General features: G+C 43.7%; 1 protein-coding gene across 5 annotated transcripts in view; it reads left to right on the forward strand.

Annotated features, from left to right (window-relative positions):
* Positions 1-4,328: 4,328 nt before the first annotated feature.
* The window catches only part of LOC141107557 (uncharacterized), a 122,919-nt gene continuing 107,885 nt past the window's right edge, over positions 4,329-19,362 (forward strand). For 2 of the 5 annotated variants that reach the window (XM_073598382.1, XM_073598384.1), the window contains exon 1: positions 4,333-4,542. In XM_073598382.1, coding sequence (XP_073454483.1) covers positions 4,491-4,542 — 52 coding nt within the window. In that variant the 5' untranslated portion in view covers positions 4,333-4,490. Of the gene's footprint in view, positions 4,543-19,362 lie in introns of all 5 variants that reach the window. The other 3 variants (XM_073598386.1, XM_073598381.1, XM_073598383.1) reach the window with 3 other exon arrangements.

Below are 19,362 nucleotides of genomic sequence, written 5' to 3' on the forward strand. Positions count from 1 at the left end.
GACTTCTGCCCCGGCTATTGGTATACCAGATTACACCAAGATATTTAATCTGTACATTGCTGAGATTGCTGGACACGCCACAGGTGTTCTGACACAGGCACATGTAAAACAAAGACCAGTCGCTTACTTTTCAGCAGCATTAGATCCAGTGTCCAGAGGTTCACCGTCTTGTGTACGGGCGGTAGCTGCAGTGTCAATTATCATAGATAAGTCATCAGAGATTGTTCTAGACAATCCAGTCGTAGTGCATACCACACATGACATACATGCAATCTTGTCTCAGGTACAGCCCAAACACATTTCAATGGCTAGGCAATTAAGGTTACAGTGTACTTTACTCTTACCTCCAAATGTCACTTTTCAGCGCTGTACAACCTTAAATTTGGCCACCTTTTTGCCTCTTCAGTCACCAGATTTGGCAAGGGGGAATGATAGTACTAATAGTACTAGTGAGAAAAGAAATGAGGACACTGACACTCTTTTGTTTAAAGAAGTAGATGAACACGATTGTTTTCAGCTCATGGAACAGGAGACAATGGGATTCCCACATGTTACAGATACACCGATTTTAAATGCTGAGTACACCTTGTATATAGATGGCAGCAGGTTTGCTGATGACAAAGGTAAATATCACACAGGGTATGCTGTAGTGACTGATACCCGGGTGATTGAAGCACAGGCCTTACCAGCCCACATGTCAGCACAGGAAGCAGAATTAAAAGCTTTAGAACAAGCCCTAGAATGCTTAAAAGGACGAGAAGGGAATATTTACACTGACTCTGCCTACGCTTATGGTGTAGCGCACGATTATGGCCACATATGGAGGGCTAGAGGTTATCTGACAGCAGCAGGTACACCTGTAAAACATGGAGAAGGGATTAAGAGAGTCCTGAACAATCTTCAAAAGGTTAAACGAGTGGCCATCATGAAGATAGCGGCACACACGAGCGCAAAAACAATTGAGGCAAAAGGAAATGCATTTGCAGACTTGACTGCAAAACAGGCAGCTCTAGGGGAAGGAAGCCCTGAGACCTTAGCAGCGGTAGAGGTGAGTATCCCAGAACCAACATGGCAGCAGCTGAGTAAATTACAGGAGCAAGCAGGGGAGAGCGAGAAAGATAAGTGGGTCAGGATGGGAGCAGCACCAGACCTTGACAATGTATGGAGGGAAGGAGGCAAAATATGCCTACCTGAGTCTCTGTACCCAGCAATGGCAGCGGCAGTTCACCTACCCACACACGTCAGTTCCAATTCCATGTATAGGATTGTGAACCAATGATGGCTCGCCCCTGGATTCAGTAGCACTGCAAGAAACTACTGTGCAGCCTGCCAAATCTGTCTCCTGAATAACCCAGGACAGAAAGTGAAAACCCCACGAAAACACCAGGTCCGGGCCCAATACCCCTTCCAGAGACTGCAAATTATTGATTACATACAAATGCCTAAGAGCGGCCCCTTTGAATTTGTCCTCGTGTGTATCGATTTATTCTCAGGTTGGCCCGAAAGTTATCCAGTAAAATCGGCTACAGCTAAAGCCACAGCTAAGAAACTGATCACTGAGTTAATACCTAGGTTTGGTCTTCCTGAAACCATAGAATCAGATAGGGGGACACACTTTACAGGAGAAATCATGCAGAATGTGATGACCATGTTAGGGGTTCAACAAAGTTTTCACACCCCTTACCACCCACAGAGTTCAGGATCAGTGGAGAGAGTAAATGGGACAATAAAGCTAAAAATACAAAAAGCCATGCAAGAGTTAAACAAGCCTTGGCCAGAATGCCTGCCTCTGGCTTTATTCTCTATAAGATACACTCCAACAGGAAAAACAGGATTATCCCCATACGAAATACTTTTTGGGAATGCACCTAGATTAGGTTTATACTTTCCACAGAGTATGCAATTGCAATGTGATAGTTTGACTGCATATGTGATACAATTACAACAACGTCTAACTAAGATCCACAAAAGTGTGTATTCTTCTCTTCCAGACCCTAATTCAATAACAGGTACACATACGCTGCTACCAGGGGATTATGTATATGTAAAGAAACACACCAGAAAGACATTGGAACCCAGGTTTGAAGGTCCTTACCAAGTACTCTTGACCACAGCCACCTCAGTAAAGCTGGAAGGAAAACCTACCTGGATACACGCATCACATTGCAAGAAACAACCCGAGAAAACAACATGATGAAATATCTACTTACATATTTTTTGTTAAAGATTGTTGTTTTACAAATATATGCATGGACTCCTAGTATTAATGTACTTGAAGTAGAGGAAACAACAACTTTCGAATGGGCTATAGATGATCCTAAAGTAGCAAATGATTCAGGATATGAGATGAATAAGGATTATAATGTAGGTAATTAACACTAGAACATACCCTACAGAATAACCTTGTATCCGCAATTATTGACAAAGGTAGACTAGTACATCTTTCCTCACAGATACAACAGGATACTGCACCACATTGGTGGGATATATTTAGTGGAATGTCTTCTACAGCAACCAATACCTTTCACTGGTTGTTAAGTCCAATGGTAATTATTATTCTAATATTAATATTACTTACAATCACAAATATATGTGTATACAGGAAAATAAATAGGAAAATTAGGAGAATAGACAGGGCATACCGATAAATGTGTATTGACATCACCCTACTCCTATAAAACTCCTCTTCTTGAATTTTAAGATGTTGGTAATACCTAGGGGATGGGTTCTACCCCTCTGACAACTCGCGGCCAGGGAAAGGACTCTGGGGAAAAACTGACTAGAACTTATTCATGAGGACCCAGGGGGAGGGAGAGGATGATGTCAAAGGGGGAAATTGATAGGGTTGAAATAATGACTTAGAGTTCCACTTAAATTGTGTACGTATCAATTGTTCTATTTAAATTGTTTGTGCTCCTTTCTTACCTGTGTACGTATCAATTGTTCTATTTAAATTGTTTGTGCTCCTTTCTTACCTGTGTACGTATCAATTGTCCTATTTAAATTGTTTGTGCTTTTTCTCTTCTGTGTACGTATCAATCTGTATTTAGATGGAATTTGGAACTGCTGAATAATCATTACATGTTCGCTGATAAGAAACTCTTTGTACCTTAACCTCATTTGGTAATGCCGATAAGATTACTGCTTGTAGAGCTGCCTATAAAAGGCCTTTGAAAGAAGTAAAGGCAGCAGTCCATTATGCTCAGAACTGATACACGGATTTCTGACTCTGTGTCTTAATTCCTATAGAAGCAATAATTTGACAAAGCAATATAAACTTAAAGCAACTTATTTAAGAGTTGCCCCTAACACCCCTCTACCCTTTCTGACTGTCCCCCATCTACTCTTTCCTAGTGCCTGCACCTCCTTGTCTCCACCCGCTTCTGTGCTGGCCCCTGCCCGTACCTGGCATGTACGTTACTGGCTCTCCTTTAGTATGGAGGGACTTCTCAGTCCTGACAGTTGCTTCCCCAGATTCAGAACCTGGGCTTCCACGGAAACAATGTGCCTACATTTTGCACAGCAGTACTCACCCTCGATCGGATGATCAAGGAACGCATACATGCCGCAAGATGTACAACGAGTCACCTCTCCACATCCGTCAGGCATCTTAGCAAATAAATTTAATGATTGGGGATTATACCCTGTCCAAATTACCTAACATCTAGCTTCCTGACACCAATACTCAACAAGACAATACACAGGCACTCGCAGACCTATGTGCACTCACAGCACTACGTGCACTTGCATGTCCCCAAGACACAGAAGAAGCCAGTGGCCCTGATAATACCAGAACAGGCTGACCCCTTTATACATTTTATATATATATATATATACACACATTTTTATTTTTTTTTTCATACTGACTTATCTTTTCTGTAGGCAACTACTAGGCTATAGGTGAATTACTAGAGAAGAAATGTATTTTCCTGGCCTGTGTCCAATACAGATTTCCTGTGAATTTCCCCTGACCCTGTCAAGGGCGTTTAAACTGAACACACGCCAAAGTAAAAAAAAAACTCCCTGCAATTTATTTAGGATTTGGATGTAATACACATTTGCTGGGACTTTTAGTTCCTCCAAAGATGGACAGCTGCAATCTGGTCATCCCTAACCTGCTGATGACATTATAGCATTCTGGCACAATGGGAAGAGCCACGAATCGTCAATTTGCAAAGAGTGTCTATATATTGCGTCCTGAAAGCCTGGTCCAATCTCCTATCATGTTTTGGATCTGTGGCTGTGTAATATTTCCCTTCTCCCCCCCCCCCCCCCAGCCTGGTCGGTTCTTAGGCTCTCCCTATTGTCTGCAGTCAGGAAGTGGATAGGGTGCAGTTTGTCCTATAATTCTATAGAATGGGGGGGAGGGGGCACTTCCCTGGTTGTTAACTCACTCATTCTCTGACTGTGTGATGGGGACGGAGCTGTGTGGGAAACGTATAGAGGTTCCTGCAAACTGGTGAGCACTCAGTATTTACTACCCCGCTGCGATGGGCACCCAATGGATGTTTTTATTCCTCTTCCTTCTGCTGCTGTGCCAAGGTAAGACTGATGGCTTTCTTTACACGCACATGAACTTTAATGGCAACCCAGTCAGTCTGTAAGGTTCAATGCTGAGTTGGCCCAACCTTTCCAGGCTGTCCACAAGGTTTAGAAGTGTGTCTATGGAAATGTTCAGAAGTGCATTTGTGAGGTCAGGCACTGATGTTGGACGAGAAGGCCTGGCCTCACAATCTCTACTCTAATTCATCCCAAAGGTGTTCTATCGGGTTGTGGTCAGGACTCTGTGCAAGCCAATCATGTTCCTCCATCTCAAACTCACTCATCCATGTCTTTATGGACCTTGCTTTGTGCACTGGTCCAAATCATTTGGTGGAGGGGGGGTTATGGTGTGGAGTTGTTTTTCAGGGGTTGGGCTTGGCCCCTTAGTTTTAGTGAAGGGAACTCTTAAGGCGTCAGCATACCAAGACATTTTGGACAATTTTATGCTCCCAACTTTGTGGGAACAGTTTGGGGATGGCCCTTCCTGTTCCAACATGACTGCACACCAGTGCACAAAGCAAGGTCCATAAAGACATGGATAAGCGAGTTTGGGGTGGAGGAGCGATCAAAAAACATATTCTTGTCTACATGCCATGTGTATGCGAAATTATGGTATTCAGCGATGTAACATCTGCCGTGGCCATTAGGCATCCACTATTCCACCTGACTTGTTTTAACAGGTTAATAATGTGGGTGGTGTCCCTCAAAGAGGAAAGGGTATTACAGTGCCTTGAAAAAGTATTCATACGCCTTGACATTTTCCACATTTTGTCATGTTACAACCAAAAACAAATGTATTTTATTGGGATTTTATGTGATAGACCAAAACAAAGTGGCACACAATTGTGAAATGGAAGGAAAATGATAAATGGTTTTCACATTTTTTTTACAAATATGTGAAAAGTGTGGCGTGCATTTGTATTCAGCCCCCCTGAGTCAATACTTTGTAGAACCACCTTCCGCTGCAATTAAAATTGCAAGTCTTACCGGGTGGAGCCAGCAACTGGCATGTGAGCAGCACTGAGCCGGAGCTCCGTGTAGGACAACGAATCCTTTAGTCATCTTGGTGTGAGAGACACAGATTCTCCACACCAAAGCTTCCAGTACCCTCTCTGGACCTGGCAGACTGCGGTGGTATGATTAAATACGGGCGAGCGCCCATGGAATCCTCGGTGGAGCGCCTCTCTCAGTATGCCTGGGGATCTCAAGATGGCGGCGGCCATGAGGCAGATGAAAGAAGCCCCAGCACTACACAGCAGAACGGAACGGCCCCCCCTCACTCTGGCAAGGTAAGCCCGCTGCCTCCTAGAACTAAGGGATTGAGAAGAGGACTCTCCCTGGAGGGGCTACCACAGGAAGAACTGGGGGACATAACGCCAGAGGTAGGAGAGGGGGAGCCATCTCTGAAGCAGATTATGGAGGCTATATGTACCTGCCAGGCCACACTGACTGAACACATTAATGGAATAAGGGCTGAGATGTAATTTTTAAAGAATGATGTACAGACCATTAGAGAAAGGGCTACTGAAGCTGAACAGAGAATTAGTGACCTGGAAGATGTAATTCGCCCCCTGGAGCATAAAGTGCAGACTATCCACTGTGATGTGAATGCTCACACAGAGAAGCTCAGTGATATGGAAGACTGCCAAAGGAGGAACAATATTCGCCTGGTTGGCGAGAAAGCAGAGGGCAAACAACCTGAAGACTTCCTTGAAATGTGGCTTAAAGCGGAGCGCCGCTGAAAAAATTTTTTTTAAAAGTCAGCAGCTACAAATACTGCAGCTGCTGACTTTTAAAACATGGACACTTACCTGTCCAGGGCGCCCGCGATGTCGGCACCCGAGGCCGAAGCGTCTCTCCGTCCTCGGGTGCTGCCGCCTCCATCTTCGGTAAGGGAATCAGGAAGTGAAGCCGTGCGGCTTCACCTCCCGGTTCCCTACTGCGCATGCGCGAGTCACGCAGCGCAATACGGATGGTCCCTGCTGCCTCTGGGACCCGTGTGTTTCCCAGCAGGCAGCGGGGAGGGAGCAGGAAGTGGCGTAAATAACCGCAGATTCTGCGGCTATCTATGCCGGAAGTGGGTACAGATACCTGTAATATACAGGTATCTGTACCCCCCTCCCCCCTGAAAGGTGCCAACTGTGTCACCGGAGGGGGGGAGGAATCTAATGAGTGGAAGTTCCACTTTTGGGTGGAACTCCACTTTAAGGACAGTATGGTGGATGATACATTTTCACGTTTGTTCGCCATAGAGAGGGCCCATAGGGTCCCATCAAAACCTCCCCCTCCTGGGTCTCACCCGCGTCCAATGATAGCCCGTATTCTACACTTTAGAGATCGTGAAAATATCCTCCGTGCAGCCCGCACTATAGGAGATTTGCAATATAATGGAAATTGAATTTCAATATACCCTGACTTTTCTGCAGCTACACAGAAGCAAAGAGCCAGCTTTGTGTATGTCAAGAAAAGGCTCAGGGATCTGCAGCTGGCTTATAGCATGTTGTACCGAGCAAAGCTGAGAGTGGTCAACAGGGGAAGAGTTTCCTTCTTTAATTCTCCCACTGCAGCCTCTCACTGGCTGGATGCTAGGGGGCGCCCTAGCCCTGAAACCAGACGCTGAGAGGAAGACACACATCCTTTTGACCTATGCTTCTGCAGCAAACCTCATCAATTTACTTTTGTTTATCAGCCATGAGGCTCAAGATTGTGTTCTTATGCTCTGATACTACAGTTACACCGTGATTTGTCCTACATGGTTCTACATGTTGTCTGAACGTTCATTTTGCTAACGTTCATTTCTGCGTCTCTTGGACGCAGGAGAATTTTTTCTTCCTATTAAATCTCTGGGAATTTTTTTTACTTCTCGGATTGCACTACTGAACTGTGTATCGCCAGGAACATATCCTTTCAAGATCTTCTTATCAAGAGGAAGGGAAAGTTTCCTTTTTTTTCTCCTCCTTTTATCCCTTTTTTTTTTTTTTTTCTCTCCTTTCTTGTTTTGCTGGTACTGAATACAGATACTGTTCTCCTAATACGTGGGAGGGTGCGGGGTGTTGGAAGGTCTGGACGTTTTTGATTTTTTTTACCTCCGCAAGGCTCACTGCTGGTTGATAAGCGGTGGGTCCCCCCCCCCTGCTAAGGACCTATAACCCCAGAGGTTGATCACGACCTATGACCCCCTGAGGTCGTTTATTATTGTTACAGTTATGGGATCTGGGCACACGGCATGTTGGGGCTGTGTGTAGGGTGGGAAGGGAAGTTATGCTTTGTTGGTTAGTGCTGTGTGCTGCTGTTTCTCTGTTTTAGTCCCCACAGACTGGAGTGGCTGGCCAGGGACTGGTTGGCTGATGCTCCCCCGGGAGGTGAGCTCTGGTATCGTTGCTCTTTCAATGGCGGGTAAGATAAATATACTGTCATGGAATGTCCGTGGTATGAAGTTGAAGATAAAGAGATCCCTTGTCTTTGACTTTATACGAAGGTATAAACCCCATATTATCCTGTTACAGGAGACACCTCTCCAAGGTTCCAGGGTTATAGCATTAAAGAAAGCTAACATTATGAGGGTCATACATGCTGAATATTCAACGTATTCTCGGGGAGTGGCCATTCTGGTTACTAAGAAAGCAGCGGCACAAATTATACAGGTCAAATCAGACCCCAATAGTAGATATGCCATATTAGTATGTCAAATGTTTAATATATATGTTTAACTCTGGTATGTGTGTATGTTCCACTGCCATTCTCCTTCCAAGTATTAGAAAGCATTCTAAATGAAGCTGTGAAGATAGCACAGGGCCCACTGCTGTTGATGGGCGATTTTAATGTGGTGTCAGATGGGGATCTTGACAGGCATGGGTGTGCGTCTGGCGTGAGCCACACCCTTTCATCCTGGTTGGACAGCTACTCTCTCACTGATGTGTGGCATCGCAATAATCCAGGAGTCAGGACATATTCATGCCACTCGGAAACTCATAAGACACTGACTAGAATAGATATGTTGCTGTCCTCCATAGATGGTTTTCAAATGATATCCGGGGTCAGGTACCTTCCTAGAGCTGTCGGACCATTCTCCAATGGAAGTCACATTAAATTTGAATGTGCCCAATGGGAGACGACAATGGTGCCTGAAAACACAGTGGCTACAGGAGGAATACGTGAGGCTGCAAGACGGCTATTAGTCATTACTGGAGAGAGAATGGTGCTGAGACCTCGATACACAATCAATGGGAGGCTTTTAAAGCCACCATGAGTGGGTATTTACTAAATAGACGAGAGACTTTGCAAATACCCTAAACTCAGATATCAAACGGCTGGAACGGGATGCTGCTGCGGCTGAACAAGAATATATACAAAACCCCTCACCCGATACTTATCAGTCTTGGCAGGACCTGACGAGACAGTTTAAATTACTTCTGACTGATCAGACTATGAAAAAGCAACTACAACAAACTAGATCCATTTTTGAATTTGGCGACAAAAGTGGCCGCTTATTAGCTTTTCTGGCGCGACCTTTGTATGCCCCTACATCTGTACTGCACCTTAGACAACCAGGGGGAGACTTGGTGAGGGACTCACGAGATATTCTAAACGTGTTCGTAGACTTTTATGACACCCTATACCAATCCCAGTCCGGATGTACTGATCAGGAGCTTTCCTCCTATTTGGAGGACCTGAGACTTCCATCTTTGGAACAATCCATCACCTCGGAAGAGATAGCTGATGCCATATCCTCCTTTAAGCCGGGTAAGTCACCTGGACTCGACGGTTTCCCGGCGGAATGGTAGCTACACAAAGAAAGCTTAGTCACGCGTCTCCAAAAAGTTTTTGTGTCTGCAGAAAAAGAAGGTATATTACCAGAATCCATGAGTGAAGCTCAAATTGTTGTGATCCCAAAGCCTAGTAAAGACCTGAGCAAATGCGAATCATATAGACCGATTTCCTTGATCAATACCGGCGTCAAAATATTGGCCAAAATTTTGGCTGGTAGATTGCAGTCGGTAATCATTAAATTGATCAACTCGGATCAAACTGGGTTTATTCCAGGCCGATGTACCCAAATGAACCTTAGAAGGCTCTATGTAAATTTACAAATCTCCCATACAAATACAGGTAAAAGAGTGGTGGCATCACTCGACACTAAACAGGCATTCGATTCTGTCGAATGGAAATATCTGTTCTCCCTACTTATTAAATTGGGTTTTGGTCCAAGATTTGTGAACTGGGTTAGGTTGCTCTACAATGACCCCCGAGCATGTGTTAGAGTGAATGGGCTCATCTCAAATACATTCAAGATAGGTAGGGGGGACAAGACAGGGATGTCCCCTGTCTCACTCCTCTTTGCCCTAGCTATAGAACCCCTTGTGGCTAAACTTAGGAGTCAGGATGACATCAAGGGGCTGTTGGTTGGGGATCTGGAGGAACGCGTATCATTATATGCGGATGATATACTCCTATATTTAGGAGATCCGGAACCATCATTATCTAATGCATTCAACTTGATCCAGGAATTTGGTAACTTCTCTGGCTTTCGAATTGATTGGTCTAAATCATCGCTGTTTCCTCTAGATCCACAGCCAAACTTAGTGCTTCCCACTCAATGCCCTTTAACGATAACAACCCACTTTAAATACTTAGGAATACATATCCAACTACCTGTGAACTCGTTCACGGAAGTGAATCTATGGCCTGTAATCAGAGCCTTCAGAAATGGAAAGACCTTCCGCTCACATTATTAGGCAGAGCTAATCTGTTTAAAATGATTTTTCTCCCGAAATTTTTATATATACTTTCTAATGCCCCATTATATATTCCTAAAAAGATGTTCCGATACATTGACTCTTTGTTGATCTCCTTTTTGTGGGGAGACAAGGCAGCTCGTGTGTCGCTGGCCATCTTGCAGTTGCTGGTAGGGAGGGGAGGTCTGGCAATACCCGATCTTCGCCTGTACTACTTGGCATCTCAGCTGGTTCAAGCCCACTGGCGCATGTTTCCACAGCTGAACAACGCTGCCACTGCAGTGGAGGCAGCTGTGGCAACCTCCTATGAAGCACTTTTGAATTTCTTTTTTAGAGGGATGGTGCCTACTGAGGATGGGATGACTGTGCTTAAATCAGCCAAAGGGGTGCTCGAGATCTCTATAAAACAAATACAAGACGGACCTATACACCTGTCACCAAATACCCCATTATGGTTCAACCCTTGTCTGAAGGACCTTTCTCATTTGGAGGATGGACATAGATGGGCCAAATTTGGCCTTAGATATGTGCACCAATTATTTGAGAACGGTGAACTTAAAACGTTTGCACAGCTGAAGAGGGAATTGGGTGTCCCCGATTCATGGGCCTTCCACTATAATAGGCTGAGGCATGCGGTGCATGCACAATTTGGAATGGGGTTGGTACTTTTAGAAAACACAAAAATGGAAACACTGCTCGCAGAACCGACCACACAAAACACATATCCACTTACTATGCGGCACTCATGGAATAAAAACAGCCGAGGGAGGAGAAAATGAGAGACAGATGGAAAGATGTTATCCCAGAGTTGACTGAGGCTCATTGGAAAGAGGTTTTGACCTCCTATATGTCCACGGTCATCTCTGCGAGGGACAAACTGATACAACTAAGATACCTACACCAAATGTATTACACCCCATACAGACTATATAGGATGGACAGAAGAACTGACCCTATTTGTCATAAATGCCTGGTGGCAGACGGTACTTTTATGCACATGGTATGGGACTGTAATAGAATACGACCCTTATGGTCACAAGTAACCCAGTTTGTTGCAGAAACATTCGATCTCCCGAACATATGTAGTCCACTGCTGGGTCTCCTGGGGGTAATAGAAGACGAAGTAATGAGCATCAATGCTAGACTGTTTTTGAGACTATTGTTTTATTATGTCAGGAAGCTGATTGTTCTAAATTGGATAAAGAGGGATCATCTTACCTTGGGAGCTTGGAAAGGTTTGGTTAATGCAAATATTACACTGTATAAAATGACCTATGAAGCAAGAGGTAGTAAGAAAAAATTCAATAAAGTATGGGGAAGGTGGATAAACCCAAAGGAAACTATGCCATGTGACATCTAAAATGGAACTTTCTATATACCGTAGTTGAGTAATATATCAGGTAGGATGACATTGGGAGAGCATGTTCTGGGGGACTGGGGAGATGACGGCACACAGTACAATTGGTTTGAGAGGTATCTACCTCTATGGTTCTGTTCTCTAAACTTTTTATATATACTTTTTGTTTTTGTTTTTTTACCATGTCTTAGACTGATGATAATTTACATTACAATTATGGAATGTAATTGGTAATTTATAGTTTAAAAAAGATGCTATCTGTACTGTTATATCTTTTATCATAGGATGCTTATTCTGAACTACTCTTGAAGGATAATTGTACTTTGACGGCTGCATTCAGAAATGTGCCTTACGTGCAATGTGTCATTCTATGTATGTGCATTTGGCAAATAAAAACCTTTAAAAAAAAAAAAAAGTTGCAAGTCTTTTTGGGGATGTCTCTACCAGCTTTGCACATCTAGAGAGAGACATTTTTGTCCATTCTTCTTTGCAAAATAGCTCAAGTTCTGTCAGATTGGATGGAGAGTGTCTGTGAACAGCAGTTTTCAAGTCTTGCCACAGATTCTCAATTGGATTCAGGTGTGGACTTTGACTGGGCCATTCTAACACATAAATATGCTTTGATCTAAACTATTCCATTGTAGCTCTGGCTGTATGTTTAGGGTCGTTGTCCTGTTGGAAGGTGAACCTCCACCCCAGTCTCAAATCTTTTGCAGACTCTAACAGGTTTTATACTAAGATTGCCCTGTGTTTGGCTCCATCCATCTTCCAATCAACTCTGACCAGCTTCCCTCTCCCTGCTGAAGAAAAGCATCCCCACAACATGATGCTGCCACCACCATGTTTCACGGTGGGAATGGTGTGTTCAGGGTGAAGTGCAGTGTTAGGTTTCCACCACACATCGCATTTTGCTTTTAGGTCAAAAAGTTCAATTTTGGTCTCTTCTGACCAGAGCACCTTCTTCCACATGTTTGTGTGTCCCAACCATGGCTTCTCGCAAACTTCAAATGGGACTTTGTAAAGAATTAGAGAATAGAAATGGGGAATTTACATGAAACATGTCATTGTGGGTATGGATAATATGTATGAATGAATTAAATTAATTTTAATTTGATTTGATGTCATTAACCCCCAAGGGTGGTCCATGATTTTTAAAGCATAAATAAAATATAGTACAGATATAATCATAAAAGATTAATATATTTATAATAATAAATTGAATGCAAACAAATCAATGGACATGATTAATACAATTCTTACAAAGAAATACATAAATTAATAAATTTACAAATCAAAAATACATAAAATCACATGACACAGATACAGACAAGGGAGAATAGTGTTATTGAAATTTATAATTAAAACAAGCTTAGCTAGGCACCCTCCCTTAGTTTAAAACCTGACACAATTCTTGGCTTCCTGCCAGTCATCAGGGGTAAGATGCACGTATTTACTGAAAAATCAAATAAAAGTAACTATTAATATATATAACCTTCTAATGCAGTGAAAATATCAGGGACAACCGCTTACTGAGAATTACTTACAGAGTAACCCGTTTTAAATTGTTCTATTGTTTTATGATGATGTCTGTACTATATTTTATTTTATTTATGCTTTAAAAATCACGGACCACCCTCAGGGGTTAATGACAACAAATCAAATTAAAATTTATTTAATTCATTCATACATATTATCCATACCCACAATGACATGTTTCATGTAAAGTCCCATTAGGGACTGGATGGAAGCATGCCATTGCTATATCAAGGTTGCGATAGGTCACTTTCTCTGAATTTTCAAACGGGACTTCTTATGGCTTTCTTTCAACAATGGCTTTCTTCTTGCCACTCTTCCATAAAGGCCAGATTTGTGGATAGCACGACTAATAGTTGTCCTGTGGACAGATTTTCCCACCTGATCTGTGGATCTCTGCAGCTCCTCCAGAGTTACCATGGGCCTCTTGGCTGCTTCTCTGATTAATGATCTCCTTGCCCGGCCTGTCAGTTTAGGTGGACGGCCATGTCTTGGTAGGTTTGCAGTTGTGCCATACTCTTTCCATTTTCTGATGATGGATTGAACAGTGCTCCGTGAGATGTTCAAAGCTTGGAATATTTTTCTTATAACCTAACCCTACTTTAAACTTCTCCAAAACTTTATCCCTGGCCTGTCTGGTGTGTTCCTTGGCCTTCATAATGCTGTTTGTTCGCTAAGATTCTCTAACAAACCTCTGAGGGCTTCACAGAACAGCTGTATTTATACTGAGATTAAATTGCACACAGGTGGACTCTCTTTACTAATTAGGTGACTTCTGAAGGCAATTGGTTCCACTAGATTTTAGTTAGGGGTATCAGAGTAAAGGGGGATAAAAACAAATGCACGCTACACTTTTCAGATATTTATTTGTAAAAAAAATTGAAAACCATTTATCATTTTCCTTCCACTTCACAAATATGTGCCACTTTGTGTTGGTCTATCACATAAAATCCCAAAATAATACATTTACGTTTGTGGTTTTAACATGACAAAAAGTGGAAAATGTCAGGGGTATGAATACTTTTTCAATGCACTGTACATACGAGAGGTTGCAGGATTTATTCAATATACTTCCCTATTCGGAAGGTAACCGATTCAATGCAACTTATTATTGGGCATCCTGGAGGGTTCTGAAGATCCTTATGGATCTTAGGCAGGTGAAATACAGTGGGGATGGAAAGTATTCAGACCCCCTTAAATGTTTCACTCTTTGTTATATTGCAGCCATTTGCTAAAATCATTTAAGTTATTTTTTTTCCTCATTAATATATACACAGCACCCCATATTGACAGAAGAACACAGAATTGTTGACATTTTAGCAGATTTATTAAAAAAGAAACTGAAAGCTACTACCCAAGGTTATTGTCTCGGACAGGGGTAGTCAGTTTGTGTCCCGGTTCTGGTGAGCCTTTTGTGCACACTTGGGAGTTCAGCTTGCGCTCTCCTCTGTGTATCACCCGCAGTCTAATGGGGCCACAGAACGAGCCAATCAGTCCTTGGCGCAATCCCTACATTGCTATATTTCTGACCATCATAACAACTGGTCAGACCTTTTACCATGGGCAGAGTTTGCTCACAACAGTGCCTTGAATTCTGCTTCCCGATTATACCCGTTTATGGCAAGTTATGGTTTCCAACCTTCCATGTTGCCTGACTTGTTTGTTCCGCAGAGTATTCCTGCATTAGAGGAGCATCTCCGTGGTCTTCGTTCTACTTGGGCACAAGTCCAGGAGGCTTTGCGATATGCTAATAATAGGTACAGACTCCATGCTGACCGCAGACGCCTGCCTGCGCCTTCCTACCAGGCTGGGGACATGGTCTAGCTGTCATCTCGCAACCTCCGACTCACTGAAGTTCGCACCTCGTTTTTTTGGGCCTTACCGTATTCTTTGCAGGATTAATCCAGTGGCTTACTCATTAGACCTTCCTTCTAATATGCGTATTTTGAATGTATTTCATGTCTCCTTATTAAAACCTTTGGTCTGCAACCAGCTTTACCACCTCAGTGCCACATCCTCACCCTGTACAGGTTGAGAACCATGAGGAATATGAAGTACAGTCCATTGTTGACTCCCGTACGTTCCGTGGGCGAGTACAGTACCTGGTGCATTGGAAAGGGTAGGGTCCGGAGGAACACTCTTGGATCTCATCCTTGGACGTACAAGCCCTTGTCCTTCTCTGAGATTTCCATAGACGTTTTCCCCTCAAGCCTGGTGGTCCTCCGAGGGGGAGGTTGTTGAGAAGGGGGTACTGTCAGGGCTGGGCTCAGCCCTTCCTTCTCTGAGCTGGCCGCTCAGCTGTCGGCTAATTGCCAACTCCTATCTCTCCACGGATACTCAGCTGTTGATGATATCCTGCTTGTCAGTCCTGCCTACTTAAGCCGTCTAGCCCAGAGGATCTCTGCCTTCAACTTAGTCAGTCAATATCACAGAGACGCTCTCCTGCATTCCTGTTAAAAGACTTGCTTGGCTGACATCCCTTCTGGCTCCAGATCCTGCTTGCTGTTTTACCACGCTCTTTTCCAGCTCCCTGACATTTGGCTTGTCTGACTATCCGTTCCAGTTCCTAAACTCTGGCTATGTTTTGGCTACATTTGTTCCACTTACTTTTATTGTTAAACAATTGTGATTTAACTGTACTTCTGTCTCGGTCTGATTTCATGGTTTCTGACAGGAGCAATGATGAAAATTCAGCCACAGTGACCCCCTGTGGTGGGATAACTATTACACGACATAACTGAACCAGAAATTTGCAGCAGACTTGCACAATGTTTGCAAAGAAAGTTAATCTGGGGTCATGCAATGCAGACTTGCTGCAAGCTTGTAACAAACTTGTGAAGCCTGGCAAGTCTAGCAATAGCTTAGCAAGTCATTTTCAAACTTGCAGCAAAATTACTTGCTATCTTACATCAGGGTCCCCTTCGGAGTCCCCCGTTACATTTGAGTCCCCTTTTGCATACATGTGGGGTTGAAACAGAGACCAAAGGCAGCCTCTGCTGACCTCAATCTGTGGCAGTGTTGCCAACCCCCTGAAGTGAAATTTACTGGCAGGATGACAAAATTTACAAACTGCACCACTTTTTTACTGGCAAAAATCATGAAAATTACTGGCAGATCTGCATTTTTTACTGGCGCTGCAAAAAAGTACCTAAAGTTACTATTTTCAGTGCTAAACAGTGCAAGGATACATATTTGAAATATAAACATATAGCTAGTGCTATTAGCAATCTGTTTAAGCTAAACAAAAGTAAAAAAACATATTTCTCCATTGACATGAAGGTCAGGTTACTATAACCCAGCTAGCACTAGGTTCCCTCCTTACATCAGAGTCTGCAGGGATCCCCCTTACAGTGAAAGGGAACTCTTATGTAAAGGGGAACGCTGCAGATCATGATCTAAGGGGGAACTCTGATGTAAGGGGAGGCTCTGGTGACCAGAGACCACCTTATATCAGAGTCCACTGTGTTCCCTTTACATCAGAGTTCCCAATTACATCAGGGTCTGCAGATTGAGTTCCCCTTTGCACTGTAAGGGGCAATCCTGCAGACTTTGATGTAAAGGGGAATGCCAGGAACTCTGATGTGGTGGGCACTCTGGTGACCAGAGACCACCTTCCGCAGAGTGAATACACTAAGGTAAGGGGAGTTACTAATTTAGGGGGAAACCTTTATATCAGTGCCCCTTACATTATTGTATTCACTCCCCCTTATATCAGCAACCCCCCCAGACTGGCCTGGTGGTGCTGTCACTGACCTCTCAGGTGCATCGTACAGGGCTCAGTCAGATGGCTCCAGCTTGGTGGTTCTGGTTTTTCTATGGTCTCCTCTCCACAGTCCACACACGTCTGACTTCTCCCGTGACCCCATGATCCCGGCGGCGCTCCCACTCTTGACTCCTTTCCCCCCCTCAGAGACTGCAGACATGATGTAGGAAATGGTCAGAGGCTGCGGGCAGGAGATGGTCAGAGGCTGCGGGCAGGAGATGGTCAGAGGCTGCGGGCAGGAGATGGTCAGAGGCTGCGGACAGGAGATGGTCAGAGGCTGTGGACAGGAGATGGTCAGAGGCTGCGGGCAGGAGATGGTCAGAGGCTGTGGGCAGGGCATGGTCAGAGGCTGTGGGCACTGGGCAGGAGATGGTCAGAGGCTGTGGGCACAGGAGATGGTCAGAGGCTGTGGGCACAGGAGATGGTCAGAGGCTGTGGGCACAGGAGATGGTCAGAGGCTGCGGGCACAGGAGATGGTCAGAGGCTGCAGGCACTGGGCAGGAGATGGTTAGAGGCTGCGGGCACAGGAGATGGTCAGAGGCTGCGGGCACAGGAGATGGTCAGAGCAAAGGCTGTGGGCACAGGAGATGGTCAGAGCAGAGGCTGTGGGCACAGGAGATGGTCAGAGCAGAGGCTGTGGGCACAGGAGATGGTCAGAGCAGAGGCTGCGGGCACAGGAGATGGTCAGAGTCTGTCACTTCTGTCACTCACTGACGTCCTGCCGTGGCCGGGCCCGGTAACATGGCTCCTCCTGCTCCCCCCGCTGAACCGCCGAGAACTGAAGAACGAGCGGCGGCCGGCGGCTTCTGTTTAACCACTTCAATACAGGGCTTTTATACACCCTTCCTTCCCAGACCAAATTTTAGCTTTCAGCGCTCTCACACTTTGAATGACAATTACTCAGTCATGCTACACTGTACCCAAACCAATTTTTATCATTTTTTTCTCACAAACATAGCTTTCTTTTGGTGGTATTTAATCACTGCTGTTTTTTTTATTTTTTTGCAATATAAGCGAAAAAAGAGAGAAATTTTTGAAAAAAAAACACTTTTTTTTTAGTTTTTATTGTAAAATTTTGCAAATAAGTAATTTTTCTTCATAAATTTGGGCCAAAATGTATACTGCTACATATCTTTAGTAAAAATAACCCAAATTAGTGTATATTATTTGGTCTCTGTGAAAGTTATAGAGTCTACAAGCTATGGTGCAAATCATTGAAAAATGATCACATCTGATCACACCTGATGTACTGAAGGCCTATCTCATTTCTTGAGGCCCTAACAAGCCAGGAAAGTACAAATACCCCCCAAATTACCCCTTTTTGGAAAGCAGACATTCCAAGGTATTTAGCAAGAGGCATGGGGAGCTTTTTGAAGTTGTAATTTTTTCCCACAATTCTTGGAAATTTTTTTTTTTTTTTTTTTTTTGCACAAAATTGTCATAATAACAAGTTATTTCTCTCACACAGCACATGCATACTTGCAATAACACCCCAAAATACATTCTGCTACTCCTCCTGAGTATAGTGATACCACATGTGTGAGACTTTTACACAGCCTGGCCACATACAGAGGTCTAAAATCCAACTTGCACCGTCAGGCATTTTACGAGCATAAATTACACATCTCATTTGATGACAACCTATCACACTTTTGAAGGCCCTGGAGCACCAGGACAATGGAAACGCCCACAAAATGACCCCATTTTGGAAAGCTAACACCCCAACTTATAATCTATGAGGCATAATTAGTCTTTTGAATGGTTCATTTTTTTCCCGAAGTTTTTGGAAACTGTGGAAAAAAAATGAAAACGCATTTTTTTTACACAAAGTTGTCCATTCATAAGATATTTCCAACACATAGCATGTACATAGCAAAAATGACACCCCAAAATACATTCTGCTACTCCTCCTGAGTGTGGCGATACCAAATGTGTGAGACTTTTACACAGCCTGGCCACATACAGAGGCCCAACATTGAAGTAGCAGCTCCAGGCATTCTAGGAGCATAAATTACACATATCATTTCTCAACCACCTATTACAATTTTGAAGGCCCTGGAGCACCAGGACAACGGAAACGCCCACAAAGTGACCCCATTTTAGAAAGCTAACACCCCAACGTATAATCTATGAGGCATAATTAGTCTTTTGAATGGTTCATTTTTTTCCCGAAGTTTTTGGAAACTGTGGAAAAAAAATGAAAACGCATTTTTTTTACACAAAGTTGTCCATTCATAAGATATTTCCAACACATAGCATGTACATAGCAAAAATGACACCCCAAAATACATTCTGCTACTCCTCCTGAGTATGGCGATACCACATGTGTGAGACTTTTACATAGTCTGGCCACATACAGAGGCCCAACATCCAAGTAGCACTGTCAGTTGTTCTAGGAGCATACATTACACACAAATTCCTGCCAACCTATC

This window comes from Aquarana catesbeiana, linkage group LG09 (genome assembly GCF_042186555.1).
Source record: "Aquarana catesbeiana isolate 2022-GZ linkage group LG09, ASM4218655v1, whole genome shotgun sequence".
Taxonomy (NCBI): domain Eukaryota; kingdom Metazoa; phylum Chordata; class Amphibia; order Anura; family Ranidae; genus Aquarana; species Aquarana catesbeiana.